Source organism: Mus musculus, chromosome 10 (genome assembly GCF_000001635.26).
Source record: "Mus musculus strain C57BL/6J chromosome 10, GRCm38.p6 C57BL/6J".
Lineage (NCBI taxonomy): Eukaryota > Metazoa > Chordata > Mammalia > Rodentia > Muridae > Mus > Mus musculus.
In genome coordinates, this window is record NC_000076.6 from 59975211 (window position 1) to 60003185 (window position 27975).

The 27975-nt window shown below is 47.9% G+C and overlaps 2 protein-coding genes across 7 annotated transcripts in view; one reads left to right on the forward strand and one right to left on the reverse strand.

The window, feature by feature from the left end:
- Positions 1-12198: 12198 nt before the first annotated feature.
- Positions 12199-27925, reverse strand: Anapc16 (anaphase promoting complex subunit 16). 2 transcript variants are annotated; one of them, NM_001347451.1, is made up of 5 exons: positions 27746-27925; positions 27208-27257; positions 21238-21404; positions 15623-15697; positions 12199-13628 (listed from the first exon to the last, which is right to left on the reverse strand). In NM_001347451.1, the coding sequence occupies exons 2-5, from the start codon at positions 27237-27239 to the stop codon at positions 13513-13515; spliced, it is 390 nt and encodes a 129-aa protein (NP_001334380.1). In that variant the 5' UTR covers positions 27240-27257; positions 27746-27925; the 3' UTR covers positions 12199-13512. The 2 variants fall into 2 exon arrangements, with proteins under 2 accessions (NP_001334380.1, NP_079790.1); NM_025514.3 differs by lacking the exon at positions 27208-27257.
- Positions 27382-27975, forward strand: part of Ascc1 (activating signal cointegrator 1 complex subunit 1) — a 97399-nt gene continuing 96805 nt past the window's right edge. For 2 of the 5 annotated variants that reach the window (XM_017314075.2, XM_017314074.2), the window contains exon 1: positions 27382-27527. In XM_017314075.2, coding sequence (XP_017169564.1) covers positions 27462-27527 — 66 coding nt within the window. In that variant the 5' untranslated portion in view covers positions 27382-27461. Of the gene's footprint in view, positions 27528-27594; positions 27698-27975 lie in introns of those variants that run through there. The other 3 variants (XM_006514039.3, NM_026937.3, XM_006514041.4) reach the window with 3 other exon arrangements.

Consider the following 27975-nt stretch of genomic DNA (forward strand, 5'->3'; position numbering starts at 1 on the left):
AGCCCAGCAAGCTCCAAAGAAGTGCTTGCTAACTGTGCCGGTGTGTGTGCGCGTGTGTGTGCGTGTGCATGCGTGTGTGTGTGTGTGTGTGTGTGTGTGTGTGTGTGTGTACGCCACAGGACAGGAACAGAGCTGTGACAGGTTGCACTTGTTACTTCTTCATTTTGTGAGGCTGGCCTTGAACTTGTTACATAGCTGAAGGTGACCTTGAAAACTTGACCTTCCTACCTTTCCATCTTTCCATCCTGAGTGCTGCAGTTATTAGTACATGCTTGGGGCTGAGCCCAGGGTCTTGTGCATGCCAGTCAAACACTCTACAAGCTAAGCCATATCATCCAAGTCCCATTTTTGGCTTCTGTTAAACATACATTTTAAGCCAGATGGGGGTGGCTTTAATCCCAGTACTCAAGAGGCAGAGGTAGGCAGATCTCTGAGTTTGAGGCCAGCCTGGTCTACAGAGTGAGTTCCATGACAGCTAGGGCTACACAGAGAAACCCTGTCTGGAAAAAAACAAAAAACAAAAAACCACAACAAAACCTATGTGTGTGTATATTTTATATATATATTATACTATATATAATATACATATATATATATATATGTATATAACACATACACACACACACATATATAATGTGTATGAGTGATGAGTGTTTATCCAAGTGTCTGTTTGTATACGGTGCTAGTGGAAGTCAGAAGAGGATATTGGATCCACTAAAACTGGAGCTACAAATGGTTGTGAGCCACCCTGTGAGTGCTGGGAACCAAAACAACCCATTGCTCTGCAAGAACCGTACCTGCCCTTCCGTGCTGAGCCATCTCTCTAGTCCCCCCTCACCCCATTTCTGGCTTCTTTTTGTTGTTGTTGTTGTTGTTGTTTTTCAAGACAGGGTTTCTCTGTGTAGCCCTGGCTGTCCTGGAACTCACTCTGTAGACCAGGCTGGCCTCGAACACAGAAATCTGCCTGCCTCTGCCTCCGGAGTGCTGGGATTAAAGGCATGTGCCACCACGCCCAGCTCCTTTCTGGCTTCTTTATGGCCTGCATGTGAATCTCTGTGGGTCCTCACTCCAGTCCTGTAAAGAGATTCAACTAGGTTTTAGGATGCTGTTGTGAGAATTTTCTCCTGGGGGAGAGAAGGACACACACACACACACACACACACACACACACGCCCCAAGTGTAGTGTATTATTAAATCTTCCCCCCTCTTCATAAGGTCTCAATAACACAGTTGGATTCCACTGAGGTTCCCCCTGGGAATCAATGTGTATTAGGGTCACTTACAGAGCATGGGTAAGGTGGGTTACAGGCATGATCCTGGGTGACCCTAAGGCCACATCACTAGAAGGTCTGCACACAGCATGCTCGATGGCCTTCCTAAGCAGTATAGAATCTCCCCCCCCCCCCAGCCTGTGTACTCCAGCCCCTCCGGAGAAACACAGAGGTCACCTGCAAGTAGGGCAGAACTGCAAACAAATGGCTGGGGGGAGTGGCTGGGTGCTTGAGTGAGGGTCCCAGGATGATCTCCACCTCAGCTCCCACAACAGCATCCTAAAACCTAGTTGAATCTCTTTACAGGGATCTCTAAACAGTTAACGGAGGCAGCTGTGATGATCTTTTGCAAGCTGGCCCAGCAGAACTCCAAAGATGGCTCAGAGTCCTGCATAGCAGCTGCCTGCCTCGGGCAAGCAGCTCCTGGAGAAGTCCAGCCAAGGCCCTGAGCAAGAAAAGTCGGTGGTTCTTAGTGTTTTCCACCTTGCTGGGTGATTGTGTATGAATTTCTCATCCAAAGCTTCCGTGGCCTCATTTAAGGACAGCTGAGGGCAAGATATCACAGCAGGAAAGGGTGCTTGTTGCTAAGTCTCACAATTTGAGCTCAATCCCTTGCATACACACGGTGCAAGGAGAAAACTAAATCCTCCAAGTTGTCTTCTGCCCTTCACATGCAAGCTACACACACACACACACACACACACACACACACACACACACACTCGCAGAGAAGTGTCATAGTTGTTTTGATTTAGAGAGAGCTGGGCTGGACACTCCTAACAGGTGTTGAAGTGTGTCTTTCTGAAATTCTCCTGTGGAGGTGTCGGAGCCCTAAGCCCAGGAATTTGGGGCTGAGCTAGATCTTGACAGAGGTAGTCAAATGCAAATAAAGCCCCCCACAGGTTCCTAATGCATTTGTCCACACAAAACAGGGTGTGCTCCAGAAAGGGACTCACTCACTGTCGGGCGGGGGGGGGGGGGGGGGGGGGGGGGGGGGAGGATAGGAGTGCTTGCCCAGCAAGCATGAAGTCCTGGGCTTGGTCCCCAGCATTGCATAAGCTGGGCAAGGCTCAGGAGGTTGGTGGCAGGAGGATTACAAGGTCATTGTCAATAACAAATTGAATTTGAGGTCAGGCTTGGTCACATGAGACTCTGGAGGTGTGTGTGGGTCACTCTAGACCAGAGCCTTCCCTTCTGCCTTCTGAAGGGTCCTTACTGATACACGAATTGTGGACTTGGTGAGTTAAAATTCTGCTGTGTAAGCAGGTCAGCCTGTGGCATTTTGTTAGAGAAGCTCCAACTAACATTGTCCCTATGTCCCTTGAAGTTCCCAGGCCATGACTCTTCCCGGCCATCCCTGCCATGCCTTTGTGGTTTCCTCCCAACCGCATGGCGTTTCTTTTACCTCTTTCTCAGGGAATAAATGACATGTGTGGGAAGTCCCTGGCACGATGCTCCATATGTAGTCACGCCTTTCTATGTTAACCAGGATGAGTGTCCCTAGTGTTCCCAGAGCTTGGGTACCACTGGTTCCTACCCATCCTCTATGCTAAAATGAGAGACATGGCTTCCAGCCCAGGGGCTTGTCTTTGTTATTGAAGGCTCTTCCTTCCCACCTCAGCACCTTTGAAATCTAAAAGTACCCAGCTGGCACTTGCCAGGGCAGAACTCTTTAATGGAAGCTTATTTTGGCCACAGAGCCAGCAGACTTAGAAAAACTCAAAATGGGAAGTGGCTTCACTGTCCTTGGGTAAGAACCTCTTCTGTGCTGGTGGCTGGCTTGGCTTTTCAGGGTAAATTGGCACTGCAGGCCTCTGGGATTAAAGCCTGGGTGTTCCTAGTAGCTTAGTGAGGACTCCTGTGGCTGTCAGGAGTTTATAATTGCAGACTATAAACTTAGGTCCTCTCCTTCCCTCAGCTTCTCTTTTAGTTCCTGAGTCCTCCTGAGTCTGGGGTTTCTGGAGGCCATACCCTTGTATTTCTGCTGCAGGCCTGGCTCTCCACAGGCTCTGACCTCCCATCTCCTGCTGTCTGGATGCGGTCTGAGAATGGGGCCACAGGGTGAGACCTGGTTCTCTCTTGGCAGTGACACAGGGCAGGGATGGGAGTGTCCTGAGTTGTCTTTCAGCTGCTGTTTGTTTTGAGTGCACCCTGACTTTGTAGGGTGATCTAGATGGACTCTTGTTTTTGAGGCTCAGTAAAGAGCTGAGTGGATATTGAGACCCAGTCAGCCCCAGTGTGACTTTGGGGGTCTGCTGAACAAATTAAACGTCCATGGCTTACTTTCCTGTGCTTGTTCAGAAACCTCTGAAAATAAGGGAGAGATGGGGCTGGGGGGTCAACTGAGGCTTTTAGGGCCCCAGGAAGGGAGGGAGAAGCAGCAATGTGGGAGAAAAACAACTGCCCACAAAGTCGGTACTCTCCTCTGAATGGGCTCACTCTAGGCTGCCTCTTATCCTGACTTTTGGCTGTGAGCCCGGAAGGGAGGGTCCTTCAGTAATTCTCTCCCAGCTTAGGACATACGCCTTTCCCCTAAAGCAAATAAATAACTTCGAAGCTGCGGTGCCAAGTTCTAGTCCAAGCAAAACGACTGGACTGCTCCCCTCCTAGTGGTCTGCAGACTACACCTGATGCGCTGGACCAGGCAGTGCCTCTGCCGCCAGCCTTGGAGCCTGTTTTCCTGGCCTTTATGGAAGAGTCTCTTGTAGACATCCTCTGGCTCTTCTGGTGGAAAGTGGGGCACAGGGAAAGAGGCTCAGAACAATGTTCTTCTTGCTTCCTCCTCCTGAGACACCACACCACTCCCTGTTTACACGGTGTGTGTTCCAGCTACACCAAGTGACCAGAGTTCAACAGATGTGGCCTTGTCTTTGCACATGCTGTTCCCTGGGCTTGGAACACTGGTTTTGACACTTTCCCCTCTGCTGGGCTAACTGGAGCATCCTTCCACCCACAGCCTGGACTTATCACTATGAAATTGTCTTTGCCACCCTCCTCATACCCAGCTCCCAGCCTGCTTCTGCAGCCTCCTGGACTAGGGCGGGCCTGCAGCTGCCACACTGAATAGTCTCTGCTTGCTGCTGCTCCTTTGTTCCAAATGACTTCCAAATCTGACTACAGAAGAGTCACACTTGAGCCTGAGGCTACATACTGGGTACCAGGAAGAGAGAGGAGACTGTAGTTTTTCTTTATTTATGTGGTATCCAGCTATGCACGTTCATGTGTGTGCACATGCAGGCCAAAAAGTAACACTGGATGTTTTCTTTATTCACTGAGGCAGTGCTTCTCAACTGAAGCCAGAGCTTGCTGTTCCTGCTCGCCACCTTGCCTCAGGGACCTGTCTCTTGAGTACAGAATTATAAGCAAATCGCCATGCCTACCTGGCATTTATACCCACGCAGGTTCTGGAGATTGGCTCCTTAGGCTCAAGTGGTAAGGGCCACCCTGTGAGCCATCTTCCCAGCCTTTATTATTTTTAAATTAAAAAAAAATTATTTTATGTACACTGGTGTCCTGCCTGCATGTATGTCTATGTGAGGGTGTCAGATTTCCTGGAACAGAAGTTACAGACAGTTGTGAGCTGCCATGTGGTTACTGGGAACTGAACCCAGGACCTTTGGAAGAGCAGTCAGTGCTCTTAACCATGGAACCATCTCTCTAGCCCCTTATTTATTTTAAAGCAAGGTGTCATGTAATCTAGGCTATTGTCCAACCTTAGTATGTAGCTGAGAATGATCATGTAGAACTTAATTTAAAAAAATATTTATTATATGTATGCATACCATAGCTGTTTTCAGACACTCCAGAAGAAGGCATTAGATCTCATTATGAATGGTTGTGAGCCACCATGTAGTTGCTGAGATTTGAACTCAGGACCTTCGGAAGAGCAGTCAGTGCTCTTACCCGCTGAGTCATCTCTCCAGTCAGTACTTAGGTTTTTTAAAAATTATTTATTTTATGTGTCTGAGTGTACTGTCTGCATGTATGTGTCCAGAAGCCAGAAGAGGGCATTAGATCCCCTGGAGTGGAGTTACAGGTGTTTGTGAACTGCCACACATGAGGGTTAGGGATTGAGCCCAGATCTCCTAGAAGAGCTACCAGTGCTCTTAACCACCAAGTCATCTCCTTAGCACAGACAGTGAACTTCTGATCCTCTGACTGCCATGGCCTTAGTGCTGGGATTACAGTGTGCACCTCACCTGGTTTGATACCCTGTGTTTGAGACATAGCTTTAGTCTGGAGCTCACTCTGTAGTCCAGGCAGGCCTCTGACTCACAGAGATCCTCCTGCCTCTGCTTTCCAGGTGCTGGGATTAAAGGCGCGTACCCCCCACACCTGGCTTAAAGCCTGCATTTTCACTTGTGAGGCGCAGGCAGGCCTGGGAACTGTCGCCACATGTGTCACCCATGGTGCTGTTGTAACCTGCGGTGTGGCACATGCTGGCTGAGTACTCACTCCGACTCCTGCGAGTTGCTAATGCCGATGGCCCCAGCATCTGTCTTCCTGCTTTCACTTCCCCTGCCCTCTAGCCCAGCACAGCAATTTGCCTATGCCCTTGCCCTTGCCATGCAAACCCTCCACCAGCAGCTACTTATTTTCCCCCATCCCATTGCTGGGCTGTGGGAACTGCTTATCAACTTCCTCCCAAGACTGCTGGCCAGTTCACAGACAGGAGCCATCAGATGGGACCTCCCTCAACTTCCTGTCAGGTCACCTAGAAGGCTACCCACATCAGCAGTATCCTTTCCCCTCCATCTTCAACCGGTTTCTGCTTGTCATCTGTTCCCACTTCTCAGCGTCTCAGCTCCAGCAGTCCCTTCCCTTGCCACCTCCTGACAAAGGACTTTAAGGCTTCCTAGGCTTTGCCCCCCAACCCCAGCCCCTCGCCCCCAAGCAGGCAGTGCTCCCCCGACCTCTGATGTGGCTGAGATGAAGACAAGGTCAAGCAGCTGCCTTCAGCCCCAAGCTCACTTGTGTGGCTGCCCTAGATTCTGCTGTCTGCCTCTGACTTTTGGGTGCCACCTTCCTGCTTCTGTTCTCTGGTAACCGACTGCCTGTCGATTTCCTGGCACCCCTCTGCCTACACAAGGTTGGTAGCAGCTCCTGGAGAACCCTGTTGGGTACAATCCTCTGCTTACTTCACAGATTTTCTGGACAGTGTCATCTGTACCCTGCCATGGATTTTCTTGTGTGCTGGGGATGGAACTCAGGCCCTCATATATTCCAGGCAGTAACTGTGCCACTGAGTTACACTCCTTACCTTCCTGTGGCTTACCAAACACTTCTAGGCTGCTGAATCAGGAATCCGAGTTACAGCCCATTCTCTTAGAACCTAGCCTCACAGCCTCGGGAGGCTTCCTTAACCTGCTCCTGTCTGCAAACCCTCATCCTAGCCAACGCTATTACCTGACACGAGAAATCGGGCCAATTCCACCAACCACCACGTCCTTCCCAGGGCCCTCTGGAGCAGCTCCTGGATGAGATCCATCCTCCTGTCTTCAACTCCAAGGGCAGCCATTTCTCACTCCATCTCCCCGCCTCCCACCAGTGTTCTACCACACCCTCAACTCAGCTCTGCATCAGAACCAGATCTTGGCGGTTCCCCTCTGCAGCCCTCAGTGGGCCCCACACAGTCTCTGAGGGGTCCAAGTTTGGTCCCACTGCTTGCGGAACCATCCACAGCAAGCCACCCATAGCCCACAGAGCACGGGCCTTTGCTTACCCAAGGACTCCCAACACATTTAATTCCTTCTACCTAGAAAGTTCTCTTCCCCACCTGCTTTTGGCTCAGGTCTTGGTCTAACCATATCCCTTCTGGAAAGTAGACCTCTGTGTCCCAGCTGGATCCCTCCTTTCTGCTGTGATATCTTACAGCACCCCAAACTTTCTACTTAAGTTCCTTTGTTGCGTCTGCTATTTCCACAGACTCCATGGGCTGAGGACTGCGTCTTGCTCAGCACCATGGCCTATCAGCGAATAGACCTACAGAGGCTGAGTTAGTGCTCAGTGTGTGGTGAGGAGCTGTCCTCCTAGAAGTAGTAACCAACACGCTGCTTCATTATCTGCTCTGGACAGCGCGTTATAATAGTGACACACACCGGCTCGGGAAAGCAACTCTTAGAGAGACTGGACAGACTGGAAAACTAATGTGTGAAGCAGAGCCTGGCTGGTGGATGCTGACACACTGCACTGCCACCGTGCCATTTGCGTGTGGGCAGGAAGTTACCAGTATCACTGGCTTTGGCTCACTGCATGGATAGAATCATGTGCTGCATGGCTGCTTTGGAAGCTCCTATTTGTTCCATAGTTTATGTCATCAGTGTAGCAGCGAAGAGGTCGGGCTCTGGGCTAAGTTCTAGGGTAGTCTAGCCTCTGTCCCTTCTTACCTCAGATAGTACTCTGCTCTGGGTTTTGCATTGGAAATTGCTAGGGGCTTTTAGACTAGAGCAATGTTTCAGGATGTAGCTTAGCGGAGAATACTTGTTTAGTCAAGGCAAGGCCCCAGCTCAATCCTGTTAGAGTTTGAAAGTGAAGTGTCCTCACAAGCCATGTGTTTGGACACAATGTCCCTGCTGGTGGTGCTGCTCTGGAAGGTTGTAGAACCTTCTGGACATAAGGCCTGGCTGGTAAACTGAGGCTGTAGGAACAGCCTGTGAACATTACAGGCTCTATTTTCTGGTTGGAGCCACGTAACTAGCAGTTGTTACATACCCTGCCACGGTGTCCCCTAAATTGTACCGAGAACTAAAATAAACCGCTCTTTTTTTTTTAAATTTATTTTTATTATATATAAGTACACTGTAGCTGTCCTCAGACACTCCTGAAGAGGGAGTCAGATCTCATTACGGATGGTTGTGAGCCACCATGTGGTTGCTGGGATTTGAATTTCGGACCTTCGGAAGAGCAGTCCCACTGAGCCATCCCACCAGCCCAAAATAAACCCCTCTTGACTTAAATGAACTCTGCTAGGTATCTGGTCAGTCCCAGGGTAAAGCAAAGTAACTAACACAAATTCCAGCCCTTGACAACAGAGAAGACCTGTTAAATGCATTTACTTAGTTTGTTAGTTATGCAGTGTTTGACATGGCAACCAAGCTGTATGCATGCCAGGTAAAGAAGTGCCCTACCACTGAGGGCAGCCCGGCCCCGTTCTATTCTCTGACCTTGTTTCTATGTTCCGGGCACAGCTGGTTGCATCATCCTGCCTTGTAAGCCAGGTGAACTCACCAATCCCCGCTGTCAGACCCCTCTTCGACCAGATGCTAATAAAGGGAAGCTCAGAAGGCCAAGCACCAAGATCCAGCTCCTCCTGCCTCTTCCCCTCCCCTGGAGCCATCTGCTTCCCCGACTCCAGGAAAAAATCTGGTGTGATTTATGCTTTGCCTGTTGTCTAAGACTTCACTCTCAAGTATCTGTCACTTTAGACTTATCTCTTTTGTGGCACTTCAGGTAATTATAAAGAGGCCTGACAGGATATTCAGGCAACGTTAGGTGCTTTAGTAAAGGCTGGCAGCCTTTGCCTGAGTCTGGTATCTCTGCTTGGAACAGCAGGATGGCTCTTTAGGTTCTATCTCCATCCTTTATGGAAGGAAAGGTTCCCAGCCTTAAGGGCCAAAGTTTCTACAACTCTTGAACCTGACTGGGAACAGGGGATTCGGGGGCTTCCCTGTGTGAGGAGAGAGAAGCCACAGTTGCAAATGAATGGCAAAGAAAGCTCTGACCAGCAGCTGGTTCCTCAGAAGGCCAGTGCACAGCAGTGGAGCACTGACAGGCCAGATGAGCATCAGGTATGGGGTGGCAGTGACAAAGAGCACTCTCACGTCCAACCTGGTGGCACATGCCTGTAACCTCAACACTCAGGGGCAGGAGGACCAGGAAGGACCAGGGAGGGGCTCAAAGACATCTTCAGCTGCATAGCAAATTTGAGGCCAGCCTTGGCTACATGAGATCTCGTGTCAAAAACAAACTAAAAGTGTGTGTGTATCTTAGTCATGAGGACCTGAGACGTTGAGTACCCCTTACAAAGCTAGGAATGGCAGTAGAGTGTGTCTGTAATCCCAGTACACGGGAGGCAGACAGAGATCCTATGTCTAAAGGAAAGGTGGAGAGTGACTGGGAAGGCACCTGGTACCAGCCTCTGGCCTCACAGGCATACACAGATGCTCCTGCGTATGCGTGTACATATACATACACCACCCACAGTACTAGAATATTCATCATGGGAACTCTGGGCTTCTAGCTGGCATGGCTGCACACATCTGTAAGTACCAGCTACTTGGGAGGTGAAAGAGAAAGATCACGTAAGCCCAGAAGTCTGGGGCCAATTTGGGCGAGACCATATATCCAATTCCCATATTAATACTTGTTCCTTTTTTTGTTTGTTTGTTTTTTGTTTTTGAGACAGGGTTTCTCTTGATAGCCCTGGCTGTCCTGGAACTCACTTTGTAGACTAGGCTGGCCTCGAACTCAGAAATCCGCCTGCCTCTGCCTCCGGAGTGCTGGGATTAAAGGTGTGCGCCACCATGCCTGGCTAATACTTGTTCTTTACTATTAATGTTGCTGTTGTTAAAGATCTGTTTTATACGCATGTATGTATGTGCACCACATTTGTGCTTAATACCTGAGAAGGGCAGTTATTGGAAGCCCCAGAAATGGAGTTTTAGATGGCTGTGATTTACCATGTGGGTACTGGGAATGAAACCCAGGTTTCTGCAAGAACAAGTGCTCCACATCACTGAGCCATCTCTCTAGCTCCCTAGCCCTGCATTGTAATGTTCAGACTAAATAATTACATGCATAGTTAAAAATGGAGAGCTTTGGTTGGCCTAGTAGCACATCTTGCTAATTCTAGCACATAGGAGGTAGGAGGAAGAGAATCAGGAATCCAAGACCAGCCTGGGTTACATGAGACCTGCGTTCAAAATCAACCTGGGTACTCAAGACCCTGTCTCAAAAAAACAAAATCATCGAGGCTAGAGCGATGGCTCAGCGGTTAAGAGCACCCTCTGCTCTTCCAGAGGTCCCGAGTACAATTCCCAGCAACCACATGGTGGCTCACAGCCATCTGTAATGGGATCTGTATGCCTTCTTCTGGTGTGTCTGAAGACAATGACAGTGTATGCACATACATAAAATAAATAAATCTTTAAAACAAACAAACAAACACACAAAAACAACAATAAAACCCAACAACAGTGCCCCCCCCCCATCATTGAAGTTAACTTTTGAGTCTATTAAAGAGAAACCAGTTATTAGGGTTATCATTTCTGCCTCATTACCTTAGGATACCCAGACTAACATGTAGTTAATTCTTGCCAGCTCCAGAATAAACAGGCCTCCACTGAGCTTCCGAGTCTTCCTTACGGAGCCTGAAGGTAGAAGGCAGGACGGTGACAGCTCATTGTACCAACACACAAGCTCTCAGCACTTTCCCCTTGACGTGCATGTGTGTGTGAGCATGTCCACGTGTGCAGGGTAGAGGACACATTTATCTCATCCTCAGGAGTGCCAATCACAGCCTTTGAAGCGGAGCCTCTCAGTGGCGGGAGCGCACCGATTATTAGATTGCTGCCACTAAGTACTCATAGCTCTGCTTCCCCAGCTGGCGCCTGAGTGTGTGCGGCCACACCTGGCCTTGTGTGGGTTCTGGAGATGACACTCAGGCCCTTGTGCTCGTGAGGCACCTTACTGACTGAGCCATCTTACCAGCCCCCGAAGTTTTCATGGTACAAGGGCTAAGGCTGGGGATTACACTATGCTGTTTCAAAGAGCCTGAGCTGTTGGGGCTGGCAGACTGGATCCTAGCTCTGCAGCTTGCTCTGGACTCATGTTCCTCTTCCATGTATGTGTGGGATATTATTTAGCTTATATGCTATAGAAAGGGCTAATCAAGGCCTGGTAATGACTGGCACATAGTAAGTGCAGAGGAGAGATGAGTTAGACAGTCTGTTTTCTAGCCCAAAGCATGGCAGAACTGTGGATGAGAGACAACGGCCAATAAAAGGTGCAGAGCTGGAGCACACCTTTACAAAGTAGCCAGGGCCCTGTTGGGAGGGCTTGTGACGCAGTTGAATGATTCACGCCAAACATTCACAAAGTAAACCTGTGGTTCTTTAATCTCTCTCCAGCTCTCTGTCATCTCTTCCATTACCCACTTGCTCTAGCTTCTCTCTAAGGTCTTGTGTAGCCCAGGCTGGCTATGAAATCCTAGTTCTACTTTCACCTCCCAAGTGCTGGCATTACAGGTGTGTGCTACCAAGCCTGGCTTCTCTCTAATGTTTAAGGTCGTATCAAGAAATGCTCAACTTGGGCTGGAGAGATGGCTCAGTGGTTAAGAGCACCGACCGCTCTTCTGAAGGTCCTGAGTTCAAATCCCAGCAACCACATGGTGGCTCACAACCATCCGTAATGAGATCTGACGCCCTTTTCTGGTGCATCTGAAGACAGCTACAGTGTACTTAAATATAATAATAAATAAATCTTAAAAAAAAAAAAAAAAGAAATGCTCAACTTAATCAAGGAAATAGTCTGTAGTAAGTCCAAGTACCAGTGGGCGAAGGGAGGTGAGAGTCTGGTCTCACATGAAACCAGGGGTCTGGTCGCTTCTCTCCACAGGGAAAGTCTGACCATGGGCTGCACCTGAATATTCAACTCTTCTCTAGGGAAGCAGCTGGGCGTGGGGCTTTCACCACAGTGGCAGAGAAGAACAGGGAGACAGTGAGGCTGGGGCTGGTACTTCTCAAGCTCTGGCTTGCTTCAGACCAGAACAGTGGGCTCCATGATGGATCAATTTTTCCCCACTCCCACTTACATGGTTGTCCTCTGCCTGAGCAGCAGTTTCTCTTCACTGGCCTAGACTTTCCCCAGTAAATGAGGCCAGCTCCTCCCTGGCAGCGACTGTGTGTTAAATAGTTTCAACTCCTGAGATTAAGGCCAATTGCTACTAGGATTAAATTTATTTATAATTAAGCAACTCTAAGCAGATCAGGTGTAAGTTATTAATTAATGAGCAGAACGCTAAATGCTGGCTAGGGTAAATTTGTATGTAAAAGTACTTAAGCCTCCTAATTGTGCAGTGTGGGTCCCATGACGAGGGCTTGGTCATCCAGGTTTTTCTCTATCTTCGTGTAAAAACCTAGTGAAGAAAGGAGGGTAATCCTCACACTTAGTAGGCTGAGGCAGGAGGATGGCTATGAGTTTAAGGCCAGCCTAGCTACTGAGAGACAAGGTTCCAAACAAGCGAACTAACCAACAAACAGCCCACGGCCACACTCACTGAGGTTGCAGTAAGTTGGAACTTCTATACAAGCAAACAGCCCACATAAAGAAACCTACGGCTTACTTAAGCGACTTTCAAGTCTAAGGAAAAGCTGACCTCCTCTCTCTGTCTAAGTCCCCCAGACCGGAAAGGATACGCACAGCGATCTGGACCTCGTGTAAGGGTTTATTTGCCACAGAACTGCTTTCATACCCTGTAAGCCGGACTAAGACTTCGGGGTTCAAAAGGATTTAGGTCACTTCATATTTTCAAGTGCTGCAACATTCAAAAAGCAATCTTGGGGGGCAGAGTGAGGTGGAGTAGCACATTTGGCATGTCGTGAGAGGTGAAAGAAATAGTCTGTAATGTTAAATGTCTAAGAACAGAGAGGGAAAGGACACTTTACAGCTCCCATCTGGACGGACCCTGAGCTGAAACCACATTCATGTGTGAAGAGAAATGTTTGGGCTGTGACCGTGAAACGACAGATGCTGACCTTGGGCTTGGCTGGTGAAAGCTTCCAGACAGCCTCTGAATGACAGGACATCCTCCATTCAGTTGGCTGACTCTGGCATGTGTCCATTTGGCTTGTGAGAATCAGTGTTTCCTAGATCCCAAGCCTCCTGGTTCTCTGAAAGGACTGTCTCCATCTGATCCCCAATACTTCTTTTTATTTATTTATTTATTTATTTATTTATTTATTTTGAGACAGTGTCTCATAGCCCTGGCTGTCCTGGAACTCTTATGTAGACCAGGCTAGCCTCAAACTCACAGAGATCCTCCTGCCTCTGCTTCCCAAGTGCTGCCCAATGCTTTAAAGAACATGAATGTGAAAAACATCTCCGCGACATCTCACATGAGCACTTGTTGCCTATTAGCAGAATTGGAGACACCAAGTATGGATGTGGATTCAGACATGCAGCTCACAGGACAGCTGTGACTCCCTGGGTGGCTGTGCCCTAAGGGTGGTCGTGCAGGCAACATCAGCCCGAGGAGGGTGTGAACCCCAGCAGCTGCTCGATGGGTTTAAACCGCCACTCGTCGGCCTCCAGCTCTTCCACCAGACCAGCCAGTTTTTCCATCCGAGCGACTTGCTGATCTAGAGAGTTAAGGGACAGAGCACACCAGGGCATTTCCCATCAGACTGCCGCCAAAGTTACCAATGTGACAACTAGCCTAGGCTTCATCTCCAGGTGGACTTTATGTACGTCTGAAGACTAATTTTTGGAAACAAACAAACAAACAAACAAAAAAACCCCAACAAAAAACAACAACCATTTTTCCTAATCATTCTCCACTCATCTGCATTATGCACGTCTCCCCTTTGCTTGAGTTAGTGGAGACTAAACCCAGGGTCAAGTGCTCTACCCCTGAGCTGTATCAGCCTCCGTGTGTGTACACGTGGATGTGTGTTGTGCACATGGTGGGCAGTAATCCAGTCATTCCCATTAGTTATTATTCATGTGTATGTGACTAGGGAAGCCAGTCTCTCTAGCCCTTATCTGAATGTTGTTCTTTTTCCCTCTTGCTGTGCGAATTTGGCAAGGCCTGTCACCCTTTTATCTCCCTTCAGGCTTAGCCTTTTCCATGACCAAATCTCAAGAGGGGGCTTCCATTTTCTTTTCTTTCTCTGAGTCTGGAAAGTTTATATTAAAAAATTTTAAATACAGTTATTAAGAAATACAGGTGACTCTCTTGAGAAGCCCACACCCATACTTGGGTATGTACGCTCCTTTGCCTAAGGGTCTCTCTTTCTCTTAATCCCTATGTTTAAATCTGTATTAAAACCTTCCCTCTGCTCAAAGGCAAGCAGGGTTTTATTGCTGTAGCAAAAGAGGTACTCAAAAGTGAGCTCCCTAAAACCTCTTAATAAAGAAAAGAGAGGGGCTGGAGAGACGACTCAGCAAATAAGAGCGCAGAGTGCTCTTGCAGAAGAGCTGAGTTGAATTCCCAGCACCCACGTCAGCCGGCTCACAACCTGACATCACTGCATCTGACATCACTGCATCTGACATTGCTAGGCTTTTGAGGCACTTGTTCTCACTCACCCCCCACACATGGACTGCATACCTACACGTATAATTAAAAGAAGAAGAAAAAAAGAGAGTGTGAGCGTGAGAGAAAGATAGACAGAGGGATACACACAGAGGCAGAGGCAGAGATGGGAGGAGGAGGGACAGAAGGAAGGTGTGAGGAGAGAGAGAAAGAGTGAGAATATAAAACAAGCAAGGTGTGGGAGTTCAAGCCTAGCACTTGGGAAGTGGAGGCAGGAGATGTGCTCAGAGTTCCAGGCCAGCCTGGGCTATACAGTGACTTTTTTTTTTTTTTTTGGTTTTTCAAGACAGGGTTTCTCTGTGTAGCTCTGGCTGTCCTGGAACTCACTCTGTAGACCAGGCTGGCCTCGAACTCAGAACTCCGCCTGCCTCTGCCTCCCAAGCACTGAGATTAAAGGCGTGCGCCACTACTGCCTTGCCACAGTGAGTTTCAGAGTGAAGAAACAATAAAGAGAAAAATACAGTTATGATAGGCTGCGGAGGAGCCCAGTGTTGGAGCACATGCTAGTACGTGCCATGCTCCTTGTTTGAGCCTTAGCACTGGAAAAAGCAAAAAGATAATTACCATCACCACACTCTTACACGCGCTAGGTGCTAAAGAGTGGAGCTGGACTTCGGGCTCATGCCTAGAATCCCAGCTCTCAGGTGGCTGAGGCAGAAGCTCCCATGGTTTGTCCCAGGAGGACTGGTGCATGTGGAGACTCGGTGAAGTGCACGTGCCACCCGGGACTCAGGTTTTGACAGGGCAGAAGGTGCTTCAGACACTAGAAGACAGTGGCCCCTGAAGGGATGAAGTAGCCAGTCTCAGAAGGAAGAGGCCGAGGCAGCAAAGGAGCAGGTAGCGGCGGCTCCCCTAGAGAACTGAACCCGGGCCTTCAACTTCCAACCTCCAAGGGGATTTTCACGCTCAACAAGATCTTAGAATGCTCTTCAATTCAGAAGGTCCTCTTAACCAGTGTGGGGCTTTGGTCACAGCACTGCCCTCTCATAGTCTGTGTCCCTTCGTTTCCCCTAAGTGTACAGCAGCTCCTGTACTTACCATGCTTCACCTGTTTAAGCGTGGATGCCACTTGATAGCTAAACACCGACTCACAGAGGAATCGCTCGGAGCCATCTACAAGGGAAAGGGCACAGGCGTTAGTTTTAATGGCTTCTGGAAAAGCAGGAGAGGCTGTCCACTCATTCCGTGTCTTCTACACTTGAGGTCTAAGGTGTTTCTGGTGAGAACAAAGGCGATCCTTTAGAACACTGCTTCTTAAGAGCTACCTCTTCTATACCTAATATTAAAATAGTCCTACTTGTTTGGGAGTTCAAAAATAGTGTTACAAAAACAAAAACAAGAAGCCCTAGCCTGATGTCCTAGTTACCACTGCCCGCCTCCTGACCTGTTCTCTTCTGTACACCTGGCAAACAAGGCAGCAACAAGCTGGCACACCCAGCTATAAGGTACTTTTGTGACTTACTGTGACAGAACTCCAATTACTTTCATTCTAAAACACAGCCAAGGGAAAAACAGCTGTTGACTTTTAATTCATCAAATTACATCATCATGACCATCAGCAAACCTTGCTGGGAAACTTCATTCTGTAAGGACGAATGGCAAGCTTGACCTTCCAACCAAACGGAGCACTGCAGTCTGGATCCCGATAAGGGAAATGGTGCAAGCTCAGAGCCTAGTGCCAAGCTAGTGCCAACAACTGCCAATAAGAAGGTGGCTAGCTCAGTCATGCCACCGTCAGTGCAAAGGCTGGTCCTACAAAACACAGCCCCAGAGACATAAGTCACGTAGGAAAAGGCAGCAACCCCCCAGGGCAAGTGTTTTATTGCCCAAATTCCCAGACAAATGGGAGAGAGGACACAGCTGTCTCTCTCAAGGTAGGAGTTCACACTAGCACTGCCAGATGTCAGCACCCACTCATCAGGCATGGCCCGGTGTGTCACGGGGATTAAGTGGCACGGAGATACTAACACGCTCTGGCCTCATGCTGAGTTTCACACAGATCTTTCTTTACAAGTCTGGGTAATCAAAGGGAAAAGTCCAGATACTGAGTCTACCTGAATGATGTGGACACACAACCAGAAAGGCTTCCTGTCTTACGACCTTCAAGTCAATGCCAGAGAAAGAGAAAAACAAACAGAGAGGGGGTGAGGGGCATCACACTTAGGATGAGAGGTCTCTAAGTTCAACCCTCCCACCCTTGGCTTTTCATTCCCCTTTCTTGAGGTAAGATCCTGAGCACCACCATGCCCAGTGTACCCTGTGCTTCTGATTGGTGTGAAGATCTGCACATGCTAATGACATCAACTGTATCTAGAGAAGGGCAGAGAGCAGTGGGCAACTCTAGAGCCCAAGGGGAGGGAGCTGCCGAGAACCCTGACACCAAAGACGCGGTCGGTGGACTATGCTCTTGCATGGCAATGCCACACTGGCATCCTTCTTAAAGACTCATCTACAGCCCACGTGTAGGTCGAGGTGGCCTCTCAGGCGGTGGTCCTGAACTGCAGGAAGTGGGAACTATGGGCTGTTAAGGATCAAGTGCTGTAAGGAGGAAGTGCTGCCTCCCACCCTCTTTTAATCACTAGGATACCGCACTTAAGTTATCACACTGGCCTATCCTTGGTACTGTGTTCCAAAGCAAAGACAGCAGCTCACACTCTCCCACACTTGAGGCCCAAGACCACATTCCTGTTCACAGGCAGCAGTGCACTGACTACAGAGCCTAGTGCTTCTTTTTTATTTTTGACTTATTCACTCTACATCCCAGGTCCACTGTTTCTGAAACCACATCACATCATGTGTCACATCAACCAATCTAAAGGCCGGGATTTCTCCAGAGAGGGGTCGGCCCGAGGCGGCCTGTGTATAACCCACACCAACACACCAGTCAGCCGTGCATCAGCTTTCCCTTTAAAGGACAAGCAAAGATTCCGGGTGGTGAAAAAGTTCAGTAAATGGCCCAAATCCAACTCTATCACCAAGCCCACTCAATTCAGTGCTAAGACATTTCATTTAAAAGCTATTACTCCCTAGTAGGCAATGAGACAACCCCAGGTGATTTATATGAAGCAGTGGCCTGTGAGGTCCCTAAGATACAGCCACTTGTGGGCTGGAAGGCAGCCTCTAATTTGCTCACTAATAGCTGGGTGAGAGCAATGCTAGCAGAGGGCAGGACACTGTTAAATCTTGCTGCATGCTGCTCTTAGCAGACAGCAGATGTAACAAGAAGTTCATCCCAGAGGTTAAACATAGGTTGTTTGGATTTATATCCTAGATTTAGGGGCAGGCAACAAACATCAAGTTGAACCTGTTAGGATTATGACCCACACCCAACCTTGACTCTTTCTTCCTTCCTTTGTTTTTTTTTTTAAAGGATTTCTTTATTTTATATATGCAAGTGCTGTTTTCATGCACACCAGAAGAGGGCATCGGATTCCATTACAGGTGGTTGTGAGCCACCATGTTGCTGGGAATTGAACTCAGGACCTTTGGAAGAGCAGCCAGTGTGCTTAACCACTGAACCATCTCTTCAGCCCCACTAACCTTGATTCTTAAATGCTTTTGCTCTCTGCTGCCCCTGCCCTCCTCCCCCTGCCTTTTAAAATAAAGTCTCACTCTGTGCCCAGGCTGGCATGGCAGTCTCTAGATAGTTCAGGCTATCATCACACTCAGAACAGTTCTCCCATCTCAGCCTTCTGAGCACTGGGGTTTCTTGCTTTCCATCAGCGTGCTCTGTTTCTATTTTCCTCTTCCATTACACTAATGTAAAAAAAAAAAAAAAAAAACAGGGCTGGGGATGTAGCTCAGTTGGCACCATTGGGCTTGGACCCCAACTCGGAATAAAGCAGACAGAGTAATAAATAATCTATGTCTGTAGTCTCAGCACTTGGGAGGCAGGAGGAGGAGAATAAGAAGCTCAAGGAGTCAGAGGTCAAGCCTGGACTACACAAGACTCAAAACGAAATGAATTCAACAACGAAGAAGAAAAGGCTTTGATGCAGGCATATTAACCTATAACAGGGTCACCCCGAGATCTGACATTCCTGTCAACTCACATTTAGGAGTGCTTCATGGAAGGACACACACAACTCATATGCAAATACCATGCCACTTCACAGAAGAGACTGAGCACCTGTTGACTTCAGTATCCATGGAGATGAGGCACAGGTGTGGAAGTCGGAGGTGGTGTAGGAGAGGAGGCTGAAGCAGAGCCAAGCCCCAGCAGATACTGTGAGGGTAATGGTGGTGTTTTCATTTTCTTTTTTTTTTTTTTTTTTTTTTTTTTTTAAAGATTTATTTATTTATTATATGTAAGTACACTGTAGCTGTCTTCAGACACTCCAGAAGAGGGCGCCAGATCTTGTTAGGGATGGTTGTGAGCCACCATGTGGTTGCTGGGAATTGAACTCAGGACCTTCAGAAGAACAGTCGGGTGCTCTTATCTGTTGAGCCATCTCACCAGCCCCGTGTTTTCATTTTCTTAACTAGGCATTTATTACTTATGTATGGGTCCTCATGGGAAGGTCAGAGGACAACTTTTGGGAGTCAGTCCTCTTCTCCCACCATCAAAGCCACAAGTCATACTTAGGCGGTCAGGCATGGTGCCAGGTACCTTTTGCCAGCAGAGCCATCTTTTCTGTATTTTACCAGACAGCCCCTTTTCTGTATTCTTGATATTCAAAAGTATGTCAGATACTTGCTTTGTCGAAGTCAGTTGTCTTTCATTGTAAGCAGCTTTTAAGATTACTGGGGAAACTGGTTAAGAGAGGCCATAACTACACCATGAATTTACACGTGGTAAATCCACCATACGATAGAATCCAATTGACTCCTCAGTGAGGTAATGAGAACGTCTAGATAGAGGCCTGTTAGACCATGAGCTTCTGACGGACTTGAATCACTTTTTTCTTGAAGCAGTGTTAAGCACGGATTCTTCTCTGTTCTATAAAGCTCGTTAAGCAATTTAAATGCCTTCAACTTGCCATTTGTTTTGTGGCTGGCCTCCTTAACTACATCGCTGCTGCAGAGAGCTACAGTTGTAATCCACTTTTAGTGCCAAATACAGACACAAAGATTCTACTTCCAGTCAGACTTGATGATACCAACTTGAATATCCACACAAACGGAGACCAACAAAAAGGCAAAGCAGAAAGTACACATGCCTGACACACCGCCTTCCACACCACACGGCACCTGTGGCTGCTCTACCAATTAGATGCAAGTGACCCCAGAGCCTTATGGCACTAGAGTCTCCCAGGCATGCAGCCGGGTCAAAGAGTGCCTGCTTGCCTACCATGCATGAGGCCACTGGGTATCCAATCCCCAACACTGCTTTGGCATAGTTTAACCTGAAACTGGGTTTTTAAAAGTACCTGATATAAATGTATAATGATCTCCCTAGAAAGCCAGTCCCTGAATAGTTTGTGCCTTTCTCAGAGATATCACCCAATTAATTTAAAATATATGCATGTAAATATGCAAGATTTAAAGCAAAAAAGAGCATCTTATAATTCAATACAAAAATGCTTGACTCCAGTGAATTTTGAGTCTTTTTTCTTTCTTTTTTTTTTTTTTTTCTTTCAAGACAGGGTTTCTCTGTATAGTCCTGGCTGTCCTGGAACTCACTTTGTAGACCAGACTGGCCTCAAACTCAGAAATCCGCCTGCCTCTGCCCCCCAAGTGCTGGGATTAAAGGCGTGCGCCACCACCGCCCGGCAAATTTTGAGTCCTTAATGGGTTCCTTGTCAGTATTTTTTCTTTTTTGTTTTTTTGAGACAGGGTTTCTCTTTATAGCCCTAGCTGTTCTAGAACTCACTCTGTAGACCAGGCTGGCCTCGAACTCAGAAATCTGCCTGCCTCTGCCTCCCAAGTGCTGGGATTAAAGGAATGTGCCACCACGCCTGGCTCTTTGTCAGTATTTTGAAAATATGAGAAGACTCCTTCATGAGAAGGCCTCAGATACTGGTCAAAAACCAGTTTCCTGTCCTAGGCTAATTCAGGATCTGTAGAGTGGCCCAGACATGTGCATTTAATTTTTTTTTTCTTTTCTTTTCTTAAAAGAGAGTCTCATTGTACATCCCTAGTTGGCTGGAACTCACTATGAAGATGAGGCTGGCTTGGAATTCAGAGATACATCTGCCCAGCAAGACATGTTCATTTTAAGTTAAATGTGTCACATGAGTCTTACGCTCCTACAATGAATTACCAGTCTAGTTTACATGAATCCGAGACGTTCCAGTCACTAATGCCATTTCATGGCTGCTGCCCGTGACCTAGTTCTGGCCAGCCAGTCTGTGTGATAAGACCAAGTCTATCTCCAGTGCTATAAAAACCATGCCGTCACACAGCCATGTCCGGCAGTGGTCCATGAGAGTCACCTTCACAGAGGTAAATACATTGACTTTTATTTCCCCTTTAGGCCTCTCTGGTGGGATTAGTCTATCTGTAGATACTTACTAAAAGAGAAAATACATCAAGCAGGTGTTATGAGGCAACCTGCAGGAGACCAAGAGGGTACGTGGTGCCAGTGGCAACCCTGGTCAGGTCACTCAAGGGCTTTGGCTTGGAGCTATCTGAGCCCCCCCCCCCCAGCCCCAGGTCCTTTACACTCTACATGAACTGAAGGTCTGAAGGAAACCCAGCATGAGAGACATCACCTTCTAACATCTCTCCAGCTCCTTTCGGGTAGGTGAACAGAGCTTTCCGAGGTGGGGCAAGGTCGGACACACTGAAACCAGATCCGGTGACAGAGCTTCCACTGACCCCACCAGCTGAAGACGAAGACGAGGAGGCGGCCATTCCCTCCAGTAGAAGTCTCTCTTCACTAGAGGAAAGAAACAGCGATTGGCAAGTTTATAAAGCCTGAGTGACCGCACTTCATTCTGGCCCAGTAGGGTCAGCTTTCCCTACCCTCCAGCCTTAGGTAGTCTTATAATGTCACTTAGGTTTTAGAGTAAATCATGTTTAAAAATCACTTGAAACAGGCTGGAGAGATGGCTCAGTGGGTAAGAGCACCAATTGCTCTTCTGAAGGTCCTGAGTTCAAATCCCAGCAACCACATGGTGGTTCACAACCACCCATAATGAGATCTGACACCCTCTTCTGGTGTATCTGAAGACAGCTACAATGTACTTATGTATAATAATAAATAAATCTTTGGGCTAGTGAGAGCAGGGACTGAGTGAGCAGAGTTGACCGGAGCAAGTGGGGTTGAATGGAGCGAGTGGGGCTGGCTGGAGCAAGCAGAGGTCCTAAATACAATTTCCAATAACTACATGAAGGCTCACAGCCATCTGTACAGCTACAGTGTAATCATATACATAAAAATAAATAAATCCTTTAAAAAATAGCTTGAAACTAGGTATGGTGCTATATGCCTTTAATCTTAGCACTCTGAAGGCAGAAGCAGGCAGATATGTGTGAATTCAAGGCCAGCGTGGTCTACTTAGTAAGTTCCAGAACAGCTAGGGGTACACAGAGAAACCCTGTCTTGAAAACCCAAGCCGGGCGGTGGTGGCGCACGCCTTTAATCCCAGCACTTGGGGGGCAGAGGCAGGCGGATTTCTGAGTTCGAGGCCAGCCTGGTCTACAAAGTGAGTTCCAGGACAGCCAGGACTATACAGAGAAACCCTGTCTCGAAAAACAAACAAACAAACAAACAAAACAAAAAGAAAACCCAAAACCCAAAATGAAAACGAAAAGAAACCTTGCCTACTTAGAGAGTCCTATTTTCTCCCATTAACAAATTATACCACTTGGGACTGAGTGTGGGTAATTTATGAGTTATGAATGTTGATATGGCAGTGCCAAGGCAGAAATGGGACCAAGGATAAAATAATACTGCACCACAGGACACTTTGTCTTGGTTACATTCCTCACCAAGCCACAGCACGAAGTTCACTTATCAGGTTTTCCAAGTACGAGTCCAGAATAACACTGTGTTCTGTTCCCAAGGAAGGGAAATTGGTTAGGACACTACTGGCGTGTTCATTAAGAACTCGTTAACCTTTTCATCTAAATGTAATACCTAAGTCTAACACTTGGTGGCGCCGCAAAACTGGAACAAAAATAATTCAGGACCTGGGCTCAGAAATCATGGTCCTTCATGAACTGAGCATCTATGGGCTTAATTCTGCATCCCATCTGAAAACCCAGGTCCCAGTATTGAACACACGTGTCACAAAACTTCACAACAAGCACAGAGCCTCAGAAGCCTAGTATATTATTTAAGAACGGTTAGCACTATGTTTATCCCATTTAGAACCTTGCTGTCAACCTGGAAATGTTCTGATATTCTCATTCTGTCCAATTTGGTAGCCATGAGTCTCATGTGTGTCTACTAATGCAACTGAAGAGCTATTTATGTCCATTTAAAAATAATAACATTTCAATAAAACCATATGGCTAGTGTTTCTCACTGGGTAAGGATTCTAGTATTTAACTGAACAAATGACTTTACATAGGAGTGCACTGAGACATTCTAGATTCACAGGAGGCTGAGGCAGGGGATTTTGTAGCCTGGAAAACATAGCCAAGAGCCTGTTTTAATAACAATAGACAATGGGTAATTTTCATATTACATAGATTTCAGCATTTTTTTTTTAAAAGGACTACCTATTTATAGAGAAAGCCTTAATTTGCTAGCCTGGAACTTACTCTATATCCCGGCTTGGCCTGAATGATACTCATGGCAACCCCACTGTGTCACCCTCCCAAGTGCTGGGATTACAGCCATGTGCCACCATGTCTGGCTTTAGAACAACCTTTAAAATGAAATTTCCAGGGCTGGGGATGTTGTTCAGTCAGTAGTGTTTGCCGAGTATGCAGGAAGCCCTGGGTCTAGCTCCTAGCACCATATAAACGAGGTGTGGTGGACCAGAAGTCAGGGGGCGGGGGGGGGGGGGGGGGGCACAGTCAGAAGCTCCAGGTCACCTTTGGTTAGAGCAAGTTCAAGGCCAGTCTGGGATAGATAAGAGCCCTCAACAAAACAAAACAGAAAACAGAAAAAACAAAAACAAAAAACAAAAACAATAAAACCACATCTCCCCTCCGTTCTGGCCAAGGAGAACTTTACTGAAGTTTTCCCATCTCCCCAGCTTGGTTCTGAATACTTGCTAGAAAAAGTTGAAGGCTGGGGTACGGCTCAGCGGTGGAGCAGAAGCTTCAGGCATTTTACGATTTAGTTTCAATTCCCAATGCTGAGAAAGTTGAAGCACTTTTTTTTTAAACAGAAAAATACTGGAGAATGCTATGTTCCTGTACATCCTTTATGTCCAGACCATCTAGTTTCCCTCTAAGGAAAATGGTTTATGTAGTCTGAGAGGGTGGCTGCTGGTTCCTAACTCCGTGTCGGTGACATGTGGTTGTCCGAGAAGCAGAGCCTGGTCTCTACTTCCATGACATGGTCAGTCACAGGTTGCACTAATGAACACTGACATGGGTTAACAGAAAAGCTATTGCTGTTAGACTAGCAGTCTGTTATAGATAAATGCTATCTCACTAACCAGCTTTTTCCTTTTTTTTTAAAGGTTTATATTTCAAAGCTTTTTTTTTTAAAGATTTATTTATTTATTATATGTAAGTACACTGTAGCTGTCTTCAGACACTCCAGAAGAGGGGGTCAGATCTTGTTACAGATGGTTGTGAGCCACCATGTGGTTGCTGGGATTTGAACTCCGGACCTTCGGAAGAGCAGTCGGGTGCTCTTACCCACTGAGCCATCTCACCAGCCCCAGCTTTTTCCTTTTAACTTTCTGTTGTTGTTGTTTTTGAAACAGGGTCTCACTGTGTAGCTCTGGCTGTCCCAGAACTTGCTATGTAGTTTGGGCTGGTGTAAAACTCAGAGACCCATGGGCCTCTCAGTGATGGTATACAAGGCACGGTCAGCATGCCCAGCTCATTAATAACACTCTCAATTTGTCCTTAGGTTACTTTCAGAATTTTATGTATATCCATCAGGGAAAGCAACTCTTCATGTGCAACTTATAACTGCTCCTTTGTGGCACAGCGGCTCAAACTATAGCCTGGTAAACTTTTAATTGTTCCTTAAAAGAGACTTGAGTACTGATGGCGGGGTCCCTGGTTGGGATTCCAGGGAAGCAGACAGCGCACTCACTTGGCTGCTCCCTGGAGAGCAGCTCTGGTCTTACCTCCTCCCAGTTCAGGGCAGGACCCACTGAGAACTATTTTTCTCAACTAAGATTTTAAACTCTGATCTTTTCAGCTTCCACCTTGATGATGTTCTATTTAGTTGCTTCTGCTTTGTGTTTTGTATTTTGAGATCAGCTGCTCCACAGAGCACCCAAGCGACTGCCAGTCAGCTTCAAAGGCTAGCCACAGTGACTATTCTAAGCTGAAACTCATCAAAGGACTTCCCTTTCATCTTACTTTCTTCCCAATTCTCAGAACTATAGCTCCATGCAGGAAACAGTTGGAGTGGAAAAACAGTGCCGAATCAGAATCAGCGCAAGGTTAACTTTCAATAAGCCGTTTTCTGCTGAGATGGAGAGACACCTGTAGGATGTCTGGCTCTAATGCTTTGCTTAAGGTTTATTTGGGTTTCTTTTCTTTCAGGTGCTGGAGATGAAAGCCAGGGCCCTGTTAAGAGCATGTTCCACTCTGAGCTACACCTCAGTTTCTAGTTTTGGATGCCACCATTAAAGGGTAAAGAGAACAACAAACCCTAGCCTGTAGCTGCTGAGCTTGGGGACTGACTGATCCCTGTAACTCTAAGTAGCCTCTCACTTAGGTATGTTCATAGAATGCTTACACAGTCCATGGGAACCCCTGACTTCCTAAAGGTCACCTAAGTTTTGAAGCAATGGCTTGTTGAGGTGCTGCTGTGCCTGAGGGCAAGGTAGCCCAGTGGTTAGGGACTGACTGTGGGGGGCTGACGAGCTGGCTCAGAGGTGAAGGGTGCTTGTGGCTCTTGAAGAAGACTGGAGGTAGGGTCCCAGCACTCAGTGTTTGGTGGCTCACATCCACCTACAACTCTAGCTCTGAGGGGTATGCTGCCCATTTCTGACCTCCTTGGTCAACCCCTCCCCCCCCCCCCCAACACACACACGTAAAAATAAGTAAATCTTTTTTTGTTTGTTTTCGAGACAGGGTTTCTCTGTATATCCCTGGCTGTCCTGGAACTCACTCTGTAGACCAAGCTGGCCTCGACTCAAGAAATCCGCCTGCCTCTGCCTCCCAAGTGCTGGGATTAAAGGCTAAAGGCGTGCACCACCACTGCCCGCCTACATTAAGTAAATCTTCAAACAAGCACTGATGGTAAAGAAGTGCCTGCCTAGGTGTGTACCCTGGCTTTGCTGCCTGCTGCGAGACTGGACAAATCAGTTGCCTTTTCTGTCCCTTAGATGCCTCACCTGTAAGCTGGAGTCAGTAACAGTGGAGCCTACCCCGAGGAAGAGTTATGAGGGTTAAATAAGTACAGCCGAGACAAGCAAATCAGCCCGGCCTGGCCCGCAATCCCAGATCCCGCTGGCTTGGCTTACCGAGTGTTGGAATTACAGGTGTGCACTGGCACATACACTTTTCCCTATGCACAATCCAGCTTTTCACTTACGTGTAAAGCTCCCGGGAGGGAAGGGTCTGCTCGGGAGGCAGGCAGTGTGATGTTACGCACTTCACACATCCTAGCGCTGGGCTACACTCTCAGTCAGCACATTCACCTCATGATCTTATAAAGAATCTTGCAGTGGGGCTGGGGAGAGCTACATGGAGTAAGTGTTTTCACTGGAGGGGTTGGGGAGCCCTTCAAGTCACTTACAAGCCTCACAGGTGTGGTAGCTGCCTGTAAACCCAGCCCTTGGGAGGCAGAAGATAAGCGATTCCCCATAGCAATGTTGTTAGCTAGGTTATGGGGAATGGGAATGTTCTGGGTTCAGGGAAGCTATGAAAGGCTAAGGAGGAAGACAGCAGACACCAGCTTCAAGCCTGGGCCTGGGGATGTATTGTGAGGTGGCTAGAGTGTTTGCTTACCCAAGTGTGAGGCACTGAAAAGGATCCCATGTCGTTGGAAGGAGAAAACAAACTACCTTTGTACCCTGGAGGCATCTTATAAAAACCCTTGTCACAGTGGCTCCTGGATGAATGATTTATAAATACGAGGTCAGCCGGGCGGAGGTGGCCCACGCCTTTAATCCCAGCACTTGGGAGGCAGAGACAGGCAGATTTCTGAGTTCGAGGCCAGCCTGGTCTACAGCGTGAGTTCCAGTACAGCCAGGGCTGTACAGAGAAACCCTGTCTCGAAAAACCAAAAAAAACCAAACCAAACCAAAAAAACCAAAAAAAAAAAAAAAAAAAAAAACCCCACAAAACCAACCAACCAACCAAAACAAACAAACAAACAAACCGAGGACAAAAGCAATCAGCTCAGTAGAGGCTGCAGGGGACCGAGACAGTTCCAGTCATGACTCTTTCTGCATGGAGTATTCAACCCTGTCGCTCAGGAGACTACCATCCTCATAACGAGGCACTCAGTGAACTTTTGTTGAATGATGATTATCTGGAACTTGGCCCTATCAGGGAAGCTGTGGCTGCTGCCAAGCAGAGGAAACGCTCCTAAGAAGCGGAATGATAGTTTGTGGGGCACAATATGGCTGGCGTGGTTAAATACTTACTTTGTGTACGACAGGGACGACCTCGCACTCATAAACTTTCCGCTTATAGTCTTAAAACAAAACAAAACAAAAAAAGAGATCCTCCTTTAAAATAAAGCCCAGAACAAACCAGATGCTTATGTCGATCGGGATCCAAGTGAGGTGGCTAATTATGACACCCGTTGGGTTCTACTAACAAAAATCACTAGGTGTCCCACCTAGACAGACGGATCACCACCCGCAGCACCTAGCTGCGGTAGCTCTTTCTAGGTGGGATGAAGAAGCTCGCGGGAGAGGGGAGGAGCCAGCACCCTAATCCTGGCTACTCCAACTCCACCCAGGTACGCTTCCTACCCAACAACTCGGGGAGGAAGGGAAGGCTTGCGGCCGGCCCACGGCGCAGGCGCCAACCCGCCCCACGCATGCTCAGTCGGATGACGCTGCCTTTGCATACGGCCGGCGCGGGCGAGCCTCCAGGGTCTCTTCCTACGCTCCCAGTTAGTCCTGGCAGGTAGGAGCGTAGGGGGGAATCAGGTCTGGAAGGTTCTCGGCCACTTACCTCAGCAGCTTGTGCACTTTGACTGACAGCCCCGCCCCTTGGACGAAGCCGTGCGGCCTCGCTCGCCACGACGTAGACGGCGGCGTGCGCGCGCCCGCCTGAGCTGTGGGAGTTTGATGGCGGTGCTGCGCCTGTCCCTGCGGCGGTGAGGGCTAGAGGGCGGTGCTAGCGCGCATGCGTGGAGGGGGCGGAGCCCGGCTGGGCCAGACCGAGCTTTCCGAGAACACTTC